General features: G+C 35.7%; 1 protein-coding gene, 1 long non-coding RNA gene and 1 other non-coding gene across 3 annotated transcripts; all 3 read right to left on the reverse strand.

Moving 5' to 3' along the window:
- Positions 1 to 30: 30 nt before the first annotated feature.
- Positions 31 to 2,792, reverse strand: LOC122002329 (ethylene-responsive transcription factor ERF113-like). The gene is made up of 2 exons (XM_042557460.1): positions 1,408 to 2,792; positions 31 to 978 (listed from the first exon to the last, which is right to left on the reverse strand). The coding sequence occupies exons 1-2, from the start codon at positions 1,556 to 1,558 to the stop codon at positions 254 to 256; spliced, it is 876 nt and encodes a 291-aa protein (XP_042413394.1). The 5' UTR covers positions 1,559 to 2,792; the 3' UTR covers positions 31 to 253.
- Positions 2,793 to 9,431: 6,639 nt separating this feature from the next.
- Positions 9,432 to 10,754, reverse strand: LOC122000443. Its single transcript, XR_006117132.1, has 2 exons — positions 9,767 to 10,754; positions 9,432 to 9,685 (listed from the first exon to the last, which is right to left on the reverse strand). It is a non-coding gene; the product is annotated as an uncharacterized LOC122000443 (long non-coding RNA).
- A 1,429-nt stretch (positions 10,755 to 12,183) lies between these two features.
- On the reverse strand, positions 12,184 to 12,264 carry TRNAL-AAG. The gene has a single exon. It is a non-coding gene; the product is annotated as a tRNA-Leu (tRNA).
- Positions 12,265 to 13,822: the final 1,558 nt, after the last annotated feature.

The following is a 13,822-nucleotide window of genomic DNA, read 5'->3' on the forward strand; positions in this document are numbered from 1 at the left end:
ATCACATTCCATCAGCAAAATTGCTAAGAATTTCTACAACAAAAGTTTATTACTCAGATATCACATGTAAGCAAATAACAATGGAAGAAGGGAAAAAAAAACTAGCAGCATTCTATCGATCACAAAATTTATTATCTCATCTGTACTTGCGAATTCATCAAACAAACTAGCACAATTCACTGAACCAATAAAATAAACACATTAACGCAACTCAATTAAATCGTAGCTTCGATCGATCACTTGTCAGAATTATTCATCGACTCTGTCTGCTGCTATCTTTGTCCTTTGGCTCGCCATGTGCCCATGAACTCGTACTGGAAGAGGAGGAGGAGGAGGAGGAGGAAGAGAAAGAACTCCTGTAACTACTATACTGAGAAGAAGAGGAAGAGGAGGAGGTGGACGAAGAAGAGAAAGAACTCCTGTAACTACTATACTGAGAAGAAGAGGAGGAGGAGGAGGAGGTGGAAGATGAAGTTGATGGTGATGGCGATGAGTAAAAACTGATGAATTGAGAATGAGGCTGAGAGGAGAAGCCCAAGAACTGCTCTTGCATGTAAGGCTCAAACGAAGGCCCGCTCGAGGAGAACGAGCTGCCGACGGCGTACGTTAGCCCCGCCGCAGCAGCCGCGGCAGCCGCCGCTTGCTCTTCCTCTGTGCTGCTCTGCAGCAGCTGGGCGTACTGCAGCAGGTCCGGGTAGGAGACCGGCGGAGGAGGAGGAGGGATTGAAGGTGGCGCCGGAGGAGGGCGCTGGGCGGCGAGGAGGTGGGAGATGCGGCCCTGGACGCGCTCGGGGAAGTTGAGCTTGGCTTTGGTGCCCTTGAAGCGCAGCGCGGCCTCGTCGTAGGCGACGGCGGCGTCCTCGGCAGTGTCGAAGGTGCCGAGCCACACCCGCGCCGCCTTCTTCGGATCGCGTATCTCCGCTGCCCACTTTCCCCACGGCCGCTGCCGCACACCCCTGTAGTGTCGCCTCCGGCTCCCTGTTAACATCGAGCAGTGTTAACATTGGGTGGTTTAATGTCGACCATAATTTTTAATTTTATTATTATTATTATTATTTGATTTTTTTATTGTTTTTTAAATAAAAATAAACAAATTTATTTAAATTTAGTAACATTTAAAATTATTTATATTATATATACTTACCATTACACTAAAATAATATGATCTGTTAATAAAATTATTATATTTATTAAAATGCTAATATAATACTTATGCGCATCAAAAAACTAAACCGATTAAATTTTAACCACAGATGAAAATTTAATGAATGTTAAATTTATTAACTAAACCTTTAACTATCAGAGATATATTTGTCCTGAATTAATTCGATCAGGGCGCACTTTAGATGCTTAATTAGATTAATTAGCTCAAAAAAAATAAATTCAGAAACTAATAAATAAGCATACCTTGATCTTCTTCTGGGGCTGGGTGGGGCCCAGCTTCCACCGCAGAGGAGGAACTCTCCGCCACCCGCGGCGCCGACCCGCCCGCCGCCGACGGTTCGCCTCCTTCCTCGCCGGCGTCGGAGCTGATCACGCGTGAGAGGGCCGAGACCATGGCGAAGGCGTCCTCCTCGGCGCGCGCCGACGAGAAGGCGACGCGCCGCTCGCTCCCTCCTTCCTCCTCCGCCTTCGCCTCTTCCTCCTCTGGCTGGTCATCGGGAGGAAGAGGCCTCTTTCCATGCCGTCGATCCACCTTCAACAGCTCTCCTTTCAATGTCGAAGTTGAAATAATATGAATATCAACAGAAGCAGCGAAAGCGAAGGACGAAATGGATCGCGATATATAAGATTAAGCACAGGGACGGTCGTGTATAATCTTAGGTAGTTCGAGAAGAAGGAAAAGGGCTTTTAATTTAATCCCATTTCATATACAATTTTCGTCTCCTGTTCTCATTATTTAAATAGGAAATATTTTCATTTTAACCCTCAAGATTTAACTTATTCGAATTCAAAGATCATTAACCTTTCCGCCATTTTAACCCTCGCAACTGCTGTTCTTTAAATGCCATCCAAACGGTGGCTCATTAAGTAGACTCGTGCCGTGTATGCATTGCCTTCTATTTCACATCTTTAATATATATATACAAACAATTTATTTTATACTATTTAGAAAAAATAAAATCAAATGAAATCTGCTGCAAGTGCCATGCCTGGCTTCTAGCGTGACACGTATGTCCTAACGTACACTTGCCCTTGCATGGTTTCCTTGGCGCGGTCCTTCCTGGTCCATGCAAATACGTCCCTATGGCTTCCGCTTTCGGGTCACAAATCACAATATGCTCTATTTGACCGTCTTAGTTCGGACTTTGGATCATTTTGGACCTTATATATCCGTTGGATTTTCTGAGAGCAATTATAATGGATAATAATGTCAAGCTATTACATTTTTATATTTTAGCATGAGATATTCCACAGATTATATTTCATTATTTGAAACAAAAGTAACCAGGTTCAAACACAAATAGAGCAAGATCATCCAAGATCACATCCTTAGGAGTTCCATTAGTACATTGGGATATTATTTATTTGCTAGTTGATACGTATAAGTTAACGACTCTATGACAAGTATGCCTAGGACTAGGTTTTTCTTGTAAGTCGGTTTCTAAACTAGAGTTCATCTTTACTCAACCTTAGGAAAAAATGTGTGTACTTGGACTTTTGCCAAACTAAAATCTCAGACCTTGGAACTATCTACTGGGATTATATTCAATGATAACTGTACTATGTGTTGGAGTAGATCTTGATGTATCATAACTTTTGTATTGGATCGACTATATATATATATATATATAGATTAATTTTACTTGCTCATGCAATTCACTCGCTGGACACTTGGCTGGAATATTTTTAGCTTCTTAATGTTCTTTTCCTCCTTTTAGGTATCAATCAAATGCAATAACTATACATGTGGCTTTGCTCCTTGAGAAAGGAAGCATCTTGTTTCATATCTATCTCAGGGACATATCTTTTTGTGCCGCAAATCTAGAGGTTTGTACTATAGTATCTATCTCGTCTTGAGATGTAAGTGATACCACACAGAGAGATACCATCATAGATTGATCAACCGCTCGGCTTGACTCACCTAATTCAATTTTCATCGCACTTACAATTGTTAGCCAACTCTGGATAAAGCAATCGCTACCGAAACAAGAATACAATTTGTGGCAAGTTAAGGCCTACTGAGCCGAAAAATCATGGGTCACTAAGTGCGACCTATAATCGACTAAAATGCCACGGTGGTCTTTGCACCACACACCTAACAAAGCAAATAAGTAGGTTGTAAGGAAGCAAGAAGAAGGCAGCCACAGAAATCTAATCAACCTGTCCCGGTCAACAGATTAGAAATGAGCCTATTTTGCCTTCCATCTCATTAAACCTAAAGTTAGCACAAGATCCAAAGAAATTTTTAAGAGTTTCAAATGAATAAACTTGTTGCAAGTCAAAGTTCTCTATGCATCATTGAAAAGTTCAAAGTGAAGCATGCACGTGTTATAATTGAGACCACGATCAAAGAACATGTTTATGGCTGTCATTAAGGCAGACTTAGAGGGTTTGGTCGGTGACTTTTGTGGTCTGTTCACGCACTAATTGTCATAATCAAACAAAAACAACGGAATTTGATGTGTTCCATGGTATGAATTGAGCCGTAGAGATTTAATTATCAGATTTTATGTCAACGAGAAGATTTCAATATAGTGGTTGAGAAGGAAAGTTTTTAAGTTGGCTGTGAGGTCAAAAAAGAAGAATTCAAGAACCAAACAAGCAATGGTAGCAAACAATCCGTCATCCCAACAGCTCCACACGGCCGGCTCTATGATAAATTGTGAGGAGGTAAATTGAGAAATTATAGTTGGTCAGTGCAAGGGAGACTTTTTTCCCTCAGCTTTGCGGAGATTCTAAGATAACAACTTTGCCCCCACACTAGCAACTTAACCCTGTCCCGATGCAATAACCAAACAAGCAAAAAGGTGAGGACAATGATATGCCATGTGTTAGGAGATATATATTAGGCTAATTAAGATTGTTGATTCAATGTGTTTAGTTCTATGATGACACTTTATGTTTTTTTACCGAATCGTCAAAGAGACGCCCTATGTTGATTTTTTTATCAAATGGGCATTCATCCTCTTAAAATGACACAAATAAACTATGATATACTACCTACTTTTGACACGTGTGTGCTTCTAACAGACACACATCTCCCACCTATATTTCCACCTAAATATTCGCATTGTAACAACTACGTCATCGTAGCTGCTACTCAATTGTAGCAGCTATAACCTAAATAAAAAAGACTAAAGTTCTTTGGAACCCTCTACTTTAAACGACATTTTTTGAATCTAAGAATGGATCATTATGGATCAAGAAACTAATTCAATGTGTGCATCTTTGAGTTCGTTTATGATAAACTAATTCGAGTCCAAGTCGAGAAATTAATCTGATATGTGCATCTTTAAGTTTGTTTCTGATAAACTAATCTGATGTGTACATCTTTGAGTTCATTTATAATAAACTAATCTGAGTTTTGGTCGAGAAACTAATCCAACGTGTGCATCTTTGAGTCTATTACTATAAACTAATCTGATGTGAGTTTTTCATCTTTTTAAATTCTCTCAAAAAGCTGATTAGATTTTTGCCTAATTCTTCAAATGAAAATTATGACTTTGCTAAAAGAACTCCTTGCATTAGTAACTAACAGGGTTTGATGAAAAAATATTTACATATTAGAAATGTGTGGTTAACAATATGTCAGCCTAATTAATACAAGACATGACGAGAATAGATTTGAAAAATCCTTCATCGACGCCTTAACTCACCACTCTTCATTGTAGTTGTAGCAGCTACGAAATCGTAACAGATACAACTACATAGCAACTATGGTTTCATAGTTACTATAATACAACTCCGTATCAAAATTTAAGTGAGATTTTAAGAGAAAGGTGCATGTCAGATGCAAATACTGTATCGAAGGGAAGTTGGGTAATTATACATGGGGTAAGATGCTTTTTTGATAAAAAATAAAGTGGTACGCCATCTTAATCTTATTATTTAATTAGGAATCTAAATCCTTTAATAACTAATTTTGGTGAAGCTTAAAATTAAATTACATTAATATTTTTTTTTCTTTTCACACTGGAAATAATTTTAAGACTTGTTAGTAGGGATGACAATTTTTCCCGCGGGTTGATAATTTTCCCCACGGGTGCGGGGCCCCGCGGGGAAAATCCGAAACGGGATGGGATTCTCGATTTTTTCGGGGATGGGACGGGTTTAGGGCAGTATGAGAATACTATCTCCATCCCCGAACCCACCCCGAATATTATTATTATTAATATTAATAAATAATAATAAGATTTTTTTAAAAGTATTAATAATAATATTATTATTAATATTGATATTAATATTAATAATAAAATAATAATAATAAATTAATATGGAAATTAAATTGGGAATGTGGCTGAGGATGGAGATTTGATCCCCTATGGTTCGGGTTTGGAGATTTCCCGAACTCGAAATTATGGGGTTCGGGCCGGAGATGAAATTTGGAGGCGGGGATGGGGATGACAAACCCGTTTCCACCCTGCCCCATTGTCATCTCTTGTTGTTGCGGGGCCAGTAAGAGGAGAGGGGTTAATTGCCTGTAAATAAATAATACCTTCCTCAAGACTTTTCAACTCAAATATTAATAGCAACGATCAAATGTAAAACAACATTTATAAAAGAGAAATATCTAATATAACTATAAATTAATTTTTTATAGAGAGAGTCAGCGTCACCCTTGCAGACCTAGGGAATTAATTTACGCGTATTCATATTATATTACACATGTAACACATATATGCGATGACTAGTGATTTAGAAAAAAAGAGACACTATTTTACCATTTGCCCAATTTAATTTGGTATTAGACTAATCCCTTTTCTAGAGTTCCTTTCCGCCTTAATGTTAAAAAGCATATTTACTTGAGAGTAGGGAAAGAAGAAAGAAATAAAGAATTAACTTGGAATCAAAACCATCTCTTTAATAGAGTCCCTTTCTACCTTAATTTCTAAGGATATATTTGCTTTAGCACAGGGAAAGAAGAAAGAAATAAATATGAAACCTTGACACAAATCAAAAGAATTTCTATAAGCAAGCAAGTTTGAACACAACAATGAACTTGCAGCAAGACAAAGATCTTATTAAAAACTTTTTCATGAATTCTCCCAAGAGAAAATAAAAATACAAGGAAAAGAGACGATTATCAAAGTGCTTGAATGGATAAGTTATAGCCTTGAAACTTGTTCAAAATCTTAGATATGCTTTAAACACTTAATAGCAACGAATCACAGTAAAACCTCTTGAAAATAGAGTAGATCGATGCTCAAAGCATTTCCAAAAGGCCTTATATACTATGGTTCAACATTCACGTCCAAAAAGTTGAAATTTGTCAGCTCCACTGCTAACCTTGTTCAATTGATTAGATAAATGTAAATGGCGGATCTAATGATAACATCTTCAGTCAAACAAAAAGTATTTCAATTGATTAATAATCATTCCAACCAACTGGAGCTCAAATAGCAACTTCTGTCGCCTAGAAAATAGCCTCTTGTTGACTACCAGTGTTTTTAGTCTCCCTGTAAATTACCCACCCTATGTTTTGGGATGAATCATCCACAAACACGACTTGAGAACATCCCAGAACGCTTCCAAGCTCTAGGTACCTAGGCTATCACAATATTAATATAATCTCAAACTACATCCCAAAGCAAATTTAATGTTACAACATCATCAAGCTTGTTGATTATTCATTAGTTTGAAGCTTCTCAAAGATCTATACTCAATCTATGAATTCTATCATATAAGCTTGATTACATCAAACTCTAATTGTCTAGATAAGTCATGCACACTTGATGCCAAAAGATCAAATATAAATGTCTGACTTAATCACATCACCAAAATTTCAAAACACCATGGCTAAATCTCATCATAATCGAGAAATTCACTGTCCCAATATGAATTTACACTGGCCTCAAGTTACATTTGTTCGTGCAAAGATTCACAACTCTTCCTAAGATAAATTTTGTTAATACCACCATATCAGTTCATATAGATCTCATATGACTTCTCCTTGTGATAGCTTATCCAGATCGCTTTGTTGTTTGTTTTTATTTTATTTGTCTTGTTGTCATGGTATCCAATACACAAATCTCTGGTCTTCTTAGCTTTATCTTTCCTTAGATCTAATATCTAAATTTGCCACTTATACATTTTTTTTTTTGCTTCTACTCAATTTCCTTGATCTTATCTTTTTTCTTACCTGTCATTCACTAGCTAGTAATGAAGAAAAATATTGAGTTGTGTTATCCATGTAGATTCTAAATGTTTCTTAATTACTAATTTATTTTTATTTTCATAAATCAGTATAATAACTTGCCTTGTAGATGAATGCATGTTATCATGCTCTTTTGAGCATTATTAGAGTATTAATTCAGAGTTAGTGACTCTCCATGATGTGGATTTTAAGCCTAGGTTGATTAAGGTTTATTTGAATTTAATTTAAGTTTGAACAGGACACATTTAATTTGATGAAGAATTTGGTTGGGTTCATTGGAAAATCAGTTTGGTTCGATTATTTTAGAGAAAGTATGTCATGGGAAGGGAGAGGAATCCATAACCTCTCATCCTGATCACCCACCGCATAAGAGAAAAAGTCATGCGAACTCTTCTAACAGATAAAATCAATCCTATCCCTTTGTCTTCTTCCTCTCTGGTCCCCAAACCCTCAATTCTTTTTCACAAGCCCTCCATTGCGTTTTTTGTCTATTTTTGCTCCTCTCATTTTTTTTTTACCAACATTAGCAACAAAAAATGCATAGGTCAATCTCTTTTTTGTTTTTTGCAAGTATAATAGTGAGTTTTTGACCCAACATGTGTCCTTTTTCAACTTCCTCCCTTCAATATAGATAAACTTTTGTGTATTTGTCCTGGTATTATGGTCATCTTGCAACTCTCTCTGTCTAGGGCCAACAACTATAAGAACTTTTATCAAACTTTGTTTCTAGTGTACAGTTTGGTTCTACTTGTATAGGAGTATATAATGGTTGATCACTAAATAGTTGATGTTAGGCGAAACACCATTTAGTATGGGATTTGAAATCGTTGGCTAGGGAAAATTTTGAGGATTAATTCAATCATTTTTTATTTTTTATTTTTGCGGGTGTTAACAATTCAGTTATCAGAACAATAAAATAATTTCTAGGGTCTCCTAAAACTGTTCTTTGAGACAAGAATATTTTCAGAGATGGGATTAAATGCAATTATTATTTTCATAAGGCAAAGTTTTTCATATCATGTGGCAATATTACTTACGTAAATATTATTGTCTTAGTAAATTATGTAATTGACTAGAATTCTTTTTCTAGAGGCATGTATCCTTGTATCCATAAGACATATTATCGAAAAAAACTTCACTTTTAGACAAGGATTGAAATATCGTGCTGAGATGGTCGAACGAACGAAACATTCGTTTCACTCGTCGACCGGCACAACTTGACACCAGTCCCAACGACAATTGTGGAGACGTCACATAAGCATCGCGGTAGCCGCAGAAGACTCGCGCGACCCCAACGGTTGCGCTAGAAGGGCACGCGACCCCCACGGGGGCGCTTGTCGCCCTGGAGGGGTCGCACGATTCCAACGGCCATGTCGGAGGTCGCAATGTCTCGATGCGTTGATTTTTTTTAATTAAAATTGAAACTAAAACTGAACTTAAGTCTATTATCTCAAGCAACTCATACTTATGATAGATATAATCCAAAAAGGCTTCATTAAACTCTAATAAAATTATATATTTTTTATTTATTTTAAATTTAAAAATATATAATAAATCATATTTATTTATTTATTGATCTTTTAGTTATGTTATTATTTTTTTTAATGGATCAACCCCTAACTTAAATAGATAACCAAATATATTTCTTAAAATTTGAATTATCCTATTAAAATATATAAAAATGTATTTAAAATTCTAAAAAAATCTAATAAAATTTTAAATATTCCTAAAACCCTCCGCTATAATTTTTTTTAGTTATCTGGTTTAATTGTTTTATCGAAACCGTATCATTCTGGTCTAGAATTGAAACCTCGACACGGGTCGAGATTTTAAACCTTGCTTTTAGAGACAAAACATTCTTGTCTCAAAATATTATCCTAAAAATAAATTTTATTGTCTCAGAACATCCTCACTTGCCTAGACATATCTATTTTCTATAATCCTACATCAAACATTGAACTTAATTTAATATTAAAATCATTTCAATTAATATTCATATCAATTATAAATTTCCTAATAAAATTTACACAAAATATTATAATTTAATTTACCACTCGTTTAAGTAAAAGTTTGATAAAGGATTCAAAATTGATCAAAGTACATTAAAAAAAAATACATCAATTCATCATCCATTGATAATATTAGATGTGCTTAAGTATTTAGAGAAAATATAATACTACACACCAAATTTGATTAAAAAATTTCATCTGATTTGGTGAAGTTGCAACAAAGCAAACTTCAATAACAAGGCTCTTGGTCAATGATTAACTAATAATATTTTTACATGACTTTTGAGAAGGTTTCATTGATATTCACCTCATCTGAAACTCCTTCAGGTAGATTTGTATGTACTTGAGCTATTTTTTCCTATAAAAAACAAAATCATATTTAATTCAAAGTTCATAGATGATTAAACGAAAATTTAGTCTATTTTATTTGCACTTTCACCTTAATGCTTGTCATTATTTCGCCCAGGTATAACATTCATAAAACATCTTCACATTGGATGGAGCCTTACTCATGTGATTTGTCAAATCAAAAGGGTAATGATAATGTCTGTGTAGATAAAAAGCATCATCATACTTAAACTATTTATAACAAGAATATAAATTTCTATAAAATATGAACTCACTGACTTTTGATTATGGAAAAGCTTTTCTTATTTCTGTTGTGATCGGTTGATTTATTTCTATTTGAACATTAGAGAGTAAAAAATTAAGGAGAGCTGACCTCAAAATATAATACCCACCATACAAGGCGAATACTAGATTGAAGCATGGTGAAGAAGAGAACAAATAGTATACATTGGTGAGAGCAAGAGAACAAGTAGTCTTAAGAATGTAAGAAAGAAATGAGACCAAGGTCGAAGGAAGGGTGTGAATGTAAGAAGCAAAATTGTTAAGCAAGTAGGGGGGACTTCAGAAGTGAAGAGCACGAGACTGATTTAAATGCGAGGTAATTGCTCCACCACTACAGAGAATTGTTTAGCTTGAGAGATGGTCATTATGCAGGTGCTTTGTAAATCGATTCTTCCATACTAATCAATAACTAGAACTTAGTGTGTTAATATTTAAAAGAGATTTTAACTAATTCCTAGTGTTTCTTGAATTTTTTTAGTCCAGCATTGGTGGAGCGGAGAGAAGGGATTTCTTTTTGCTTAAATTTAATTTTCTAAATTAACCAATATTTTAAAAGGGTCACAACCTTTTTTAAGAGTTAAATTCCTTGCTACAACCTTTGAACCAGATTTTCTTAAACTAAAAGGGTTTCCTAGTTCATTTTCTTTTTGACATCAAGAAATAAAAAGAAGATCCTAGTTTTTCCTTCACTTGCTTTGAGGCTTCTTGCACAGACAATAAGATCACTTTCGTGTTGCATTTGGAAGTACATAAACAGCACAGGTTCGTTGTCAGATCTCAATAGGCTGTTAAACTCTTTGTACCATTGAGTTCTCATTCTTGTGCTCAAGTAAGTTTGTGTTACTATTTAGAACTTTGTTATGTGTGTAAATATATCCAAATCAATGGAGCAAAGCAATCTAGTCCAAAAGCAGGGAAAAGACACATTCAAAACTATTACTTCCTAGCTTATAAGCACCAATGCCGTGCTGCAGCAGCATCAAGTCAAAATAAAAATCCAAAACCTTGAGCAAGTGGAATAAGAATCATGATGTCTCACGCATTGTATGGGCGGGCATATGGAAATATTTAATAGAAATATAAGAACACAGATATTGCTTGTGCAATTGGGAGGCTAGAGTCGGATACATCGCTTTAGTATGTCGTTATGATAATCAAGATCCATCAACCCTGCTACCCTCCCAATCAAACAAAGAAGAGGACAGATTGAAAGCTTGCTCATCTTGCTTATCCATCAACGTAAATAATAATACTAATAAGATCATAATCAACAACAACCCTTCTCTGTCCCAACTATTTGAAGTCATCTACACGAAACCTCATACCTCCAATCTGCTTTAGCTACATGACCCATGGGTATTACAAATAAGCATCATCCAGGAACCCAAAAACCACGAACAGGAGAAGGGAGCCAACATGGATGCTCAAACTGGAACTACGAGATCCTCCCAAGAACAAACAAAGAGGCTAACCACAATCGACCGAAATTGAGAGGTACAGAAACGAAGGAACCATGAGGGTGAGGAAGACGAACCACAAACTTGAAGGAGGAACCCCGATCGATATGGCGACAACATCAGCAAGAAAAGAACCTCTTCTCCGTCTCTCCTCCTCCTCCTTCCGGCGTTTGTCCCGTGCCACAAATGAATGATCCTCCTCGATATTTGTGTTATTTTCGAATTTCTCCAAGAAATTTGACGCGTTTTCTGGGAAATTTAACGCGCTTTGGGATCGTGCATTCGGGCAGGCGCCCCCGAGTCCATATATGTAATTTTCACTAAATCCAAACACTGAAAAGCAAAATGCAAGTTTAATGAGAAAATAATGATAAAAAAAAGTAGAAAAAAATTAAAAAATAGAAATTAGAACGAGTTTAACATTTATGGTTATTAAATCCATTACCCACTTTATGGCTTTCAATAAATTAATCACGTTGCATTTAAAATTAATTGTACTGCCGCGCAAGAGATTTTTTTTTTTCGAAATACAATTATTTAATAAAAATGAATAGCCTTTGAGAAAGAAAAAAAAAATAATAAGATGAATGTTAAAAATTATTTTATTTCAATTTATCTTGTTTTTGCGCCTGCCTTGGTTGGGCCGAACTCCAGTTCATGAGTGGATCACAAGTAACTTCGCCCTTTACAAAATGGGCCCATGTAACTTTAATTAGGCCGAAATCCTTTTACAAAATGAGCCCACGAAAAAAGGGTAGACATAGTTGTTTGTTGAGAGTGGGATTTGAACCCACGCCCTTTCGGACCAGAACCTTAATCTGGCGCCTTAGACCAACTCGGCCATCTCAACAGTTGAATTCAAAAATGGAGATCTTATAATATGCCTACTTTTCGTGAGCTAGAGTATGAACCAAAGTCTCATCCGTAACTGGTTACTCTGTAAATTTAGCACCAAAAGTTGAATGTCCGTATGCCTCGATATACACAACTCAGTAGTGGATGATTCCTGCTGACTTCTGCTTTGTAATCTTCCTCTCTTTTTTCTGAATTCCAACTTTACTGCAGGGTTATCATCATAGACCAGGCATCATTCTCTGAACAAGAAAACAAAAACAACCAAGAAAGTGAGGGCAATAATTCATTCACAGCACTCATTCTGGCACTGGACAGAATGCAGAGTTCTGTGGTCTCCTTTCTCTCCTCTTAAAAACAAATTATGCATCCATTCTTCTTCTTCTTCTTCTTCATCATCTCCATGCAGTTGTTTTCTTTGAATATCAATGATAAAATAAACACAAACGTGTTTCTCGCCACCAAACTACAGTCAGCATTCTTTAGCATGGCCACCATCCTCTCCAGAGTCAAGTTTTTTGGGTGGCAGGCCACCAAACACTCGATGACAGGGATTTGCGCATTACTTGGCGTGTAGTATCAGTGTTTGGGGAAGACATTTTTCCATGGCTAATGAAGTCCTTGATGTGGACTGGAACTTAAAACATTATGTATTTATGTCGAGGCAGCTGATTCATCCTCAACAAACTGTTCTATTTTCTTTTTCTTTTATAATCATATTGAATAAATTCGAAGAAAAACTTATGCACGGTAAATATTCATCTCATTTAGAATTTAAATCTGGTTTCTCTTATTATTTGGGCAAAAAAAAAAACCACTAACTCAATCCCGCCCCAGATGATTATTGTATCTACATAAGATTATATAATATGGACTATTTCATAATGTTTGTCGTTGTCAATCATCAATTATGTTAGTCCCAATTATTTGAAGCTTGACTACTAATGACTGTTGTTTTCTTTGGAATTATGCAATACTATTATCCAAATCAAATTATATCATCCAATGCTATTCGGTCTAACTCGAGTTAGACCTAATTTCAATATAGTCCAATCATTTTATTAATTAGTGTTTGGGTCAAATCGGTGGGTCAAAGATTCCAATTGTGTGGTTTAATTATGGTACAAACCCCCGGAAAATTAATTATATTACTCGGGGAACTTTCCAGAAACGGAATTAATACTAAATTAATGAACCAGTGAAATGTGTCTACGTGACTAATTAAAATACCTTGTATGCGTGCAAATGGGATTTTAATTAATAATTAATTTTGTAATTAGTTGTTCGGTTAGAAATTATGACCATAAATAAATTAAGGACAGTCTGACTAAAAAATATAGATAACACTTAATCTAAGATAATGATCTTGAGGAAAAAATCTTATAAATACATCGTAGTTAAAAATTAAATCATAAATCTCTTAATTACAATGTAACGTCATTCTCTTCATCATACACCCGGGGGCAAAAGGTTATTTTACTAGACTCTGGTTTCGTTGGTCCACGAATAATTAGCTGGCCTAATCTTCGACTTAATTTATTTGTAATTAAAAAAAA

The sequence above is a fragment of the Zingiber officinale genome, chromosome 7A (assembly GCF_018446385.1).
Source record: "Zingiber officinale cultivar Zhangliang chromosome 7A, Zo_v1.1, whole genome shotgun sequence".
Lineage (NCBI taxonomy): Eukaryota > Viridiplantae > Streptophyta > Magnoliopsida > Zingiberales > Zingiberaceae > Zingiber > Zingiber officinale.

What these genes read in the sequence shown, in the direction of transcription:
- LOC122002329 (XM_042557460.1), bottom strand. Translation starts at nt 1,558, where the DNA reads ATGGTCTCGGCCCTCTCACGCGTGATCAGCTCCGACGCCGGCGAGGAA. An exon ending in AGCCCCAGAAGAAGATCAAG is followed by an intron (nt 979 to 1,407) that starts GTATGCTTATTT and finishes CGATGTTAACAG; the next exon opens with GGAGCCGGAGGCGACACTAC.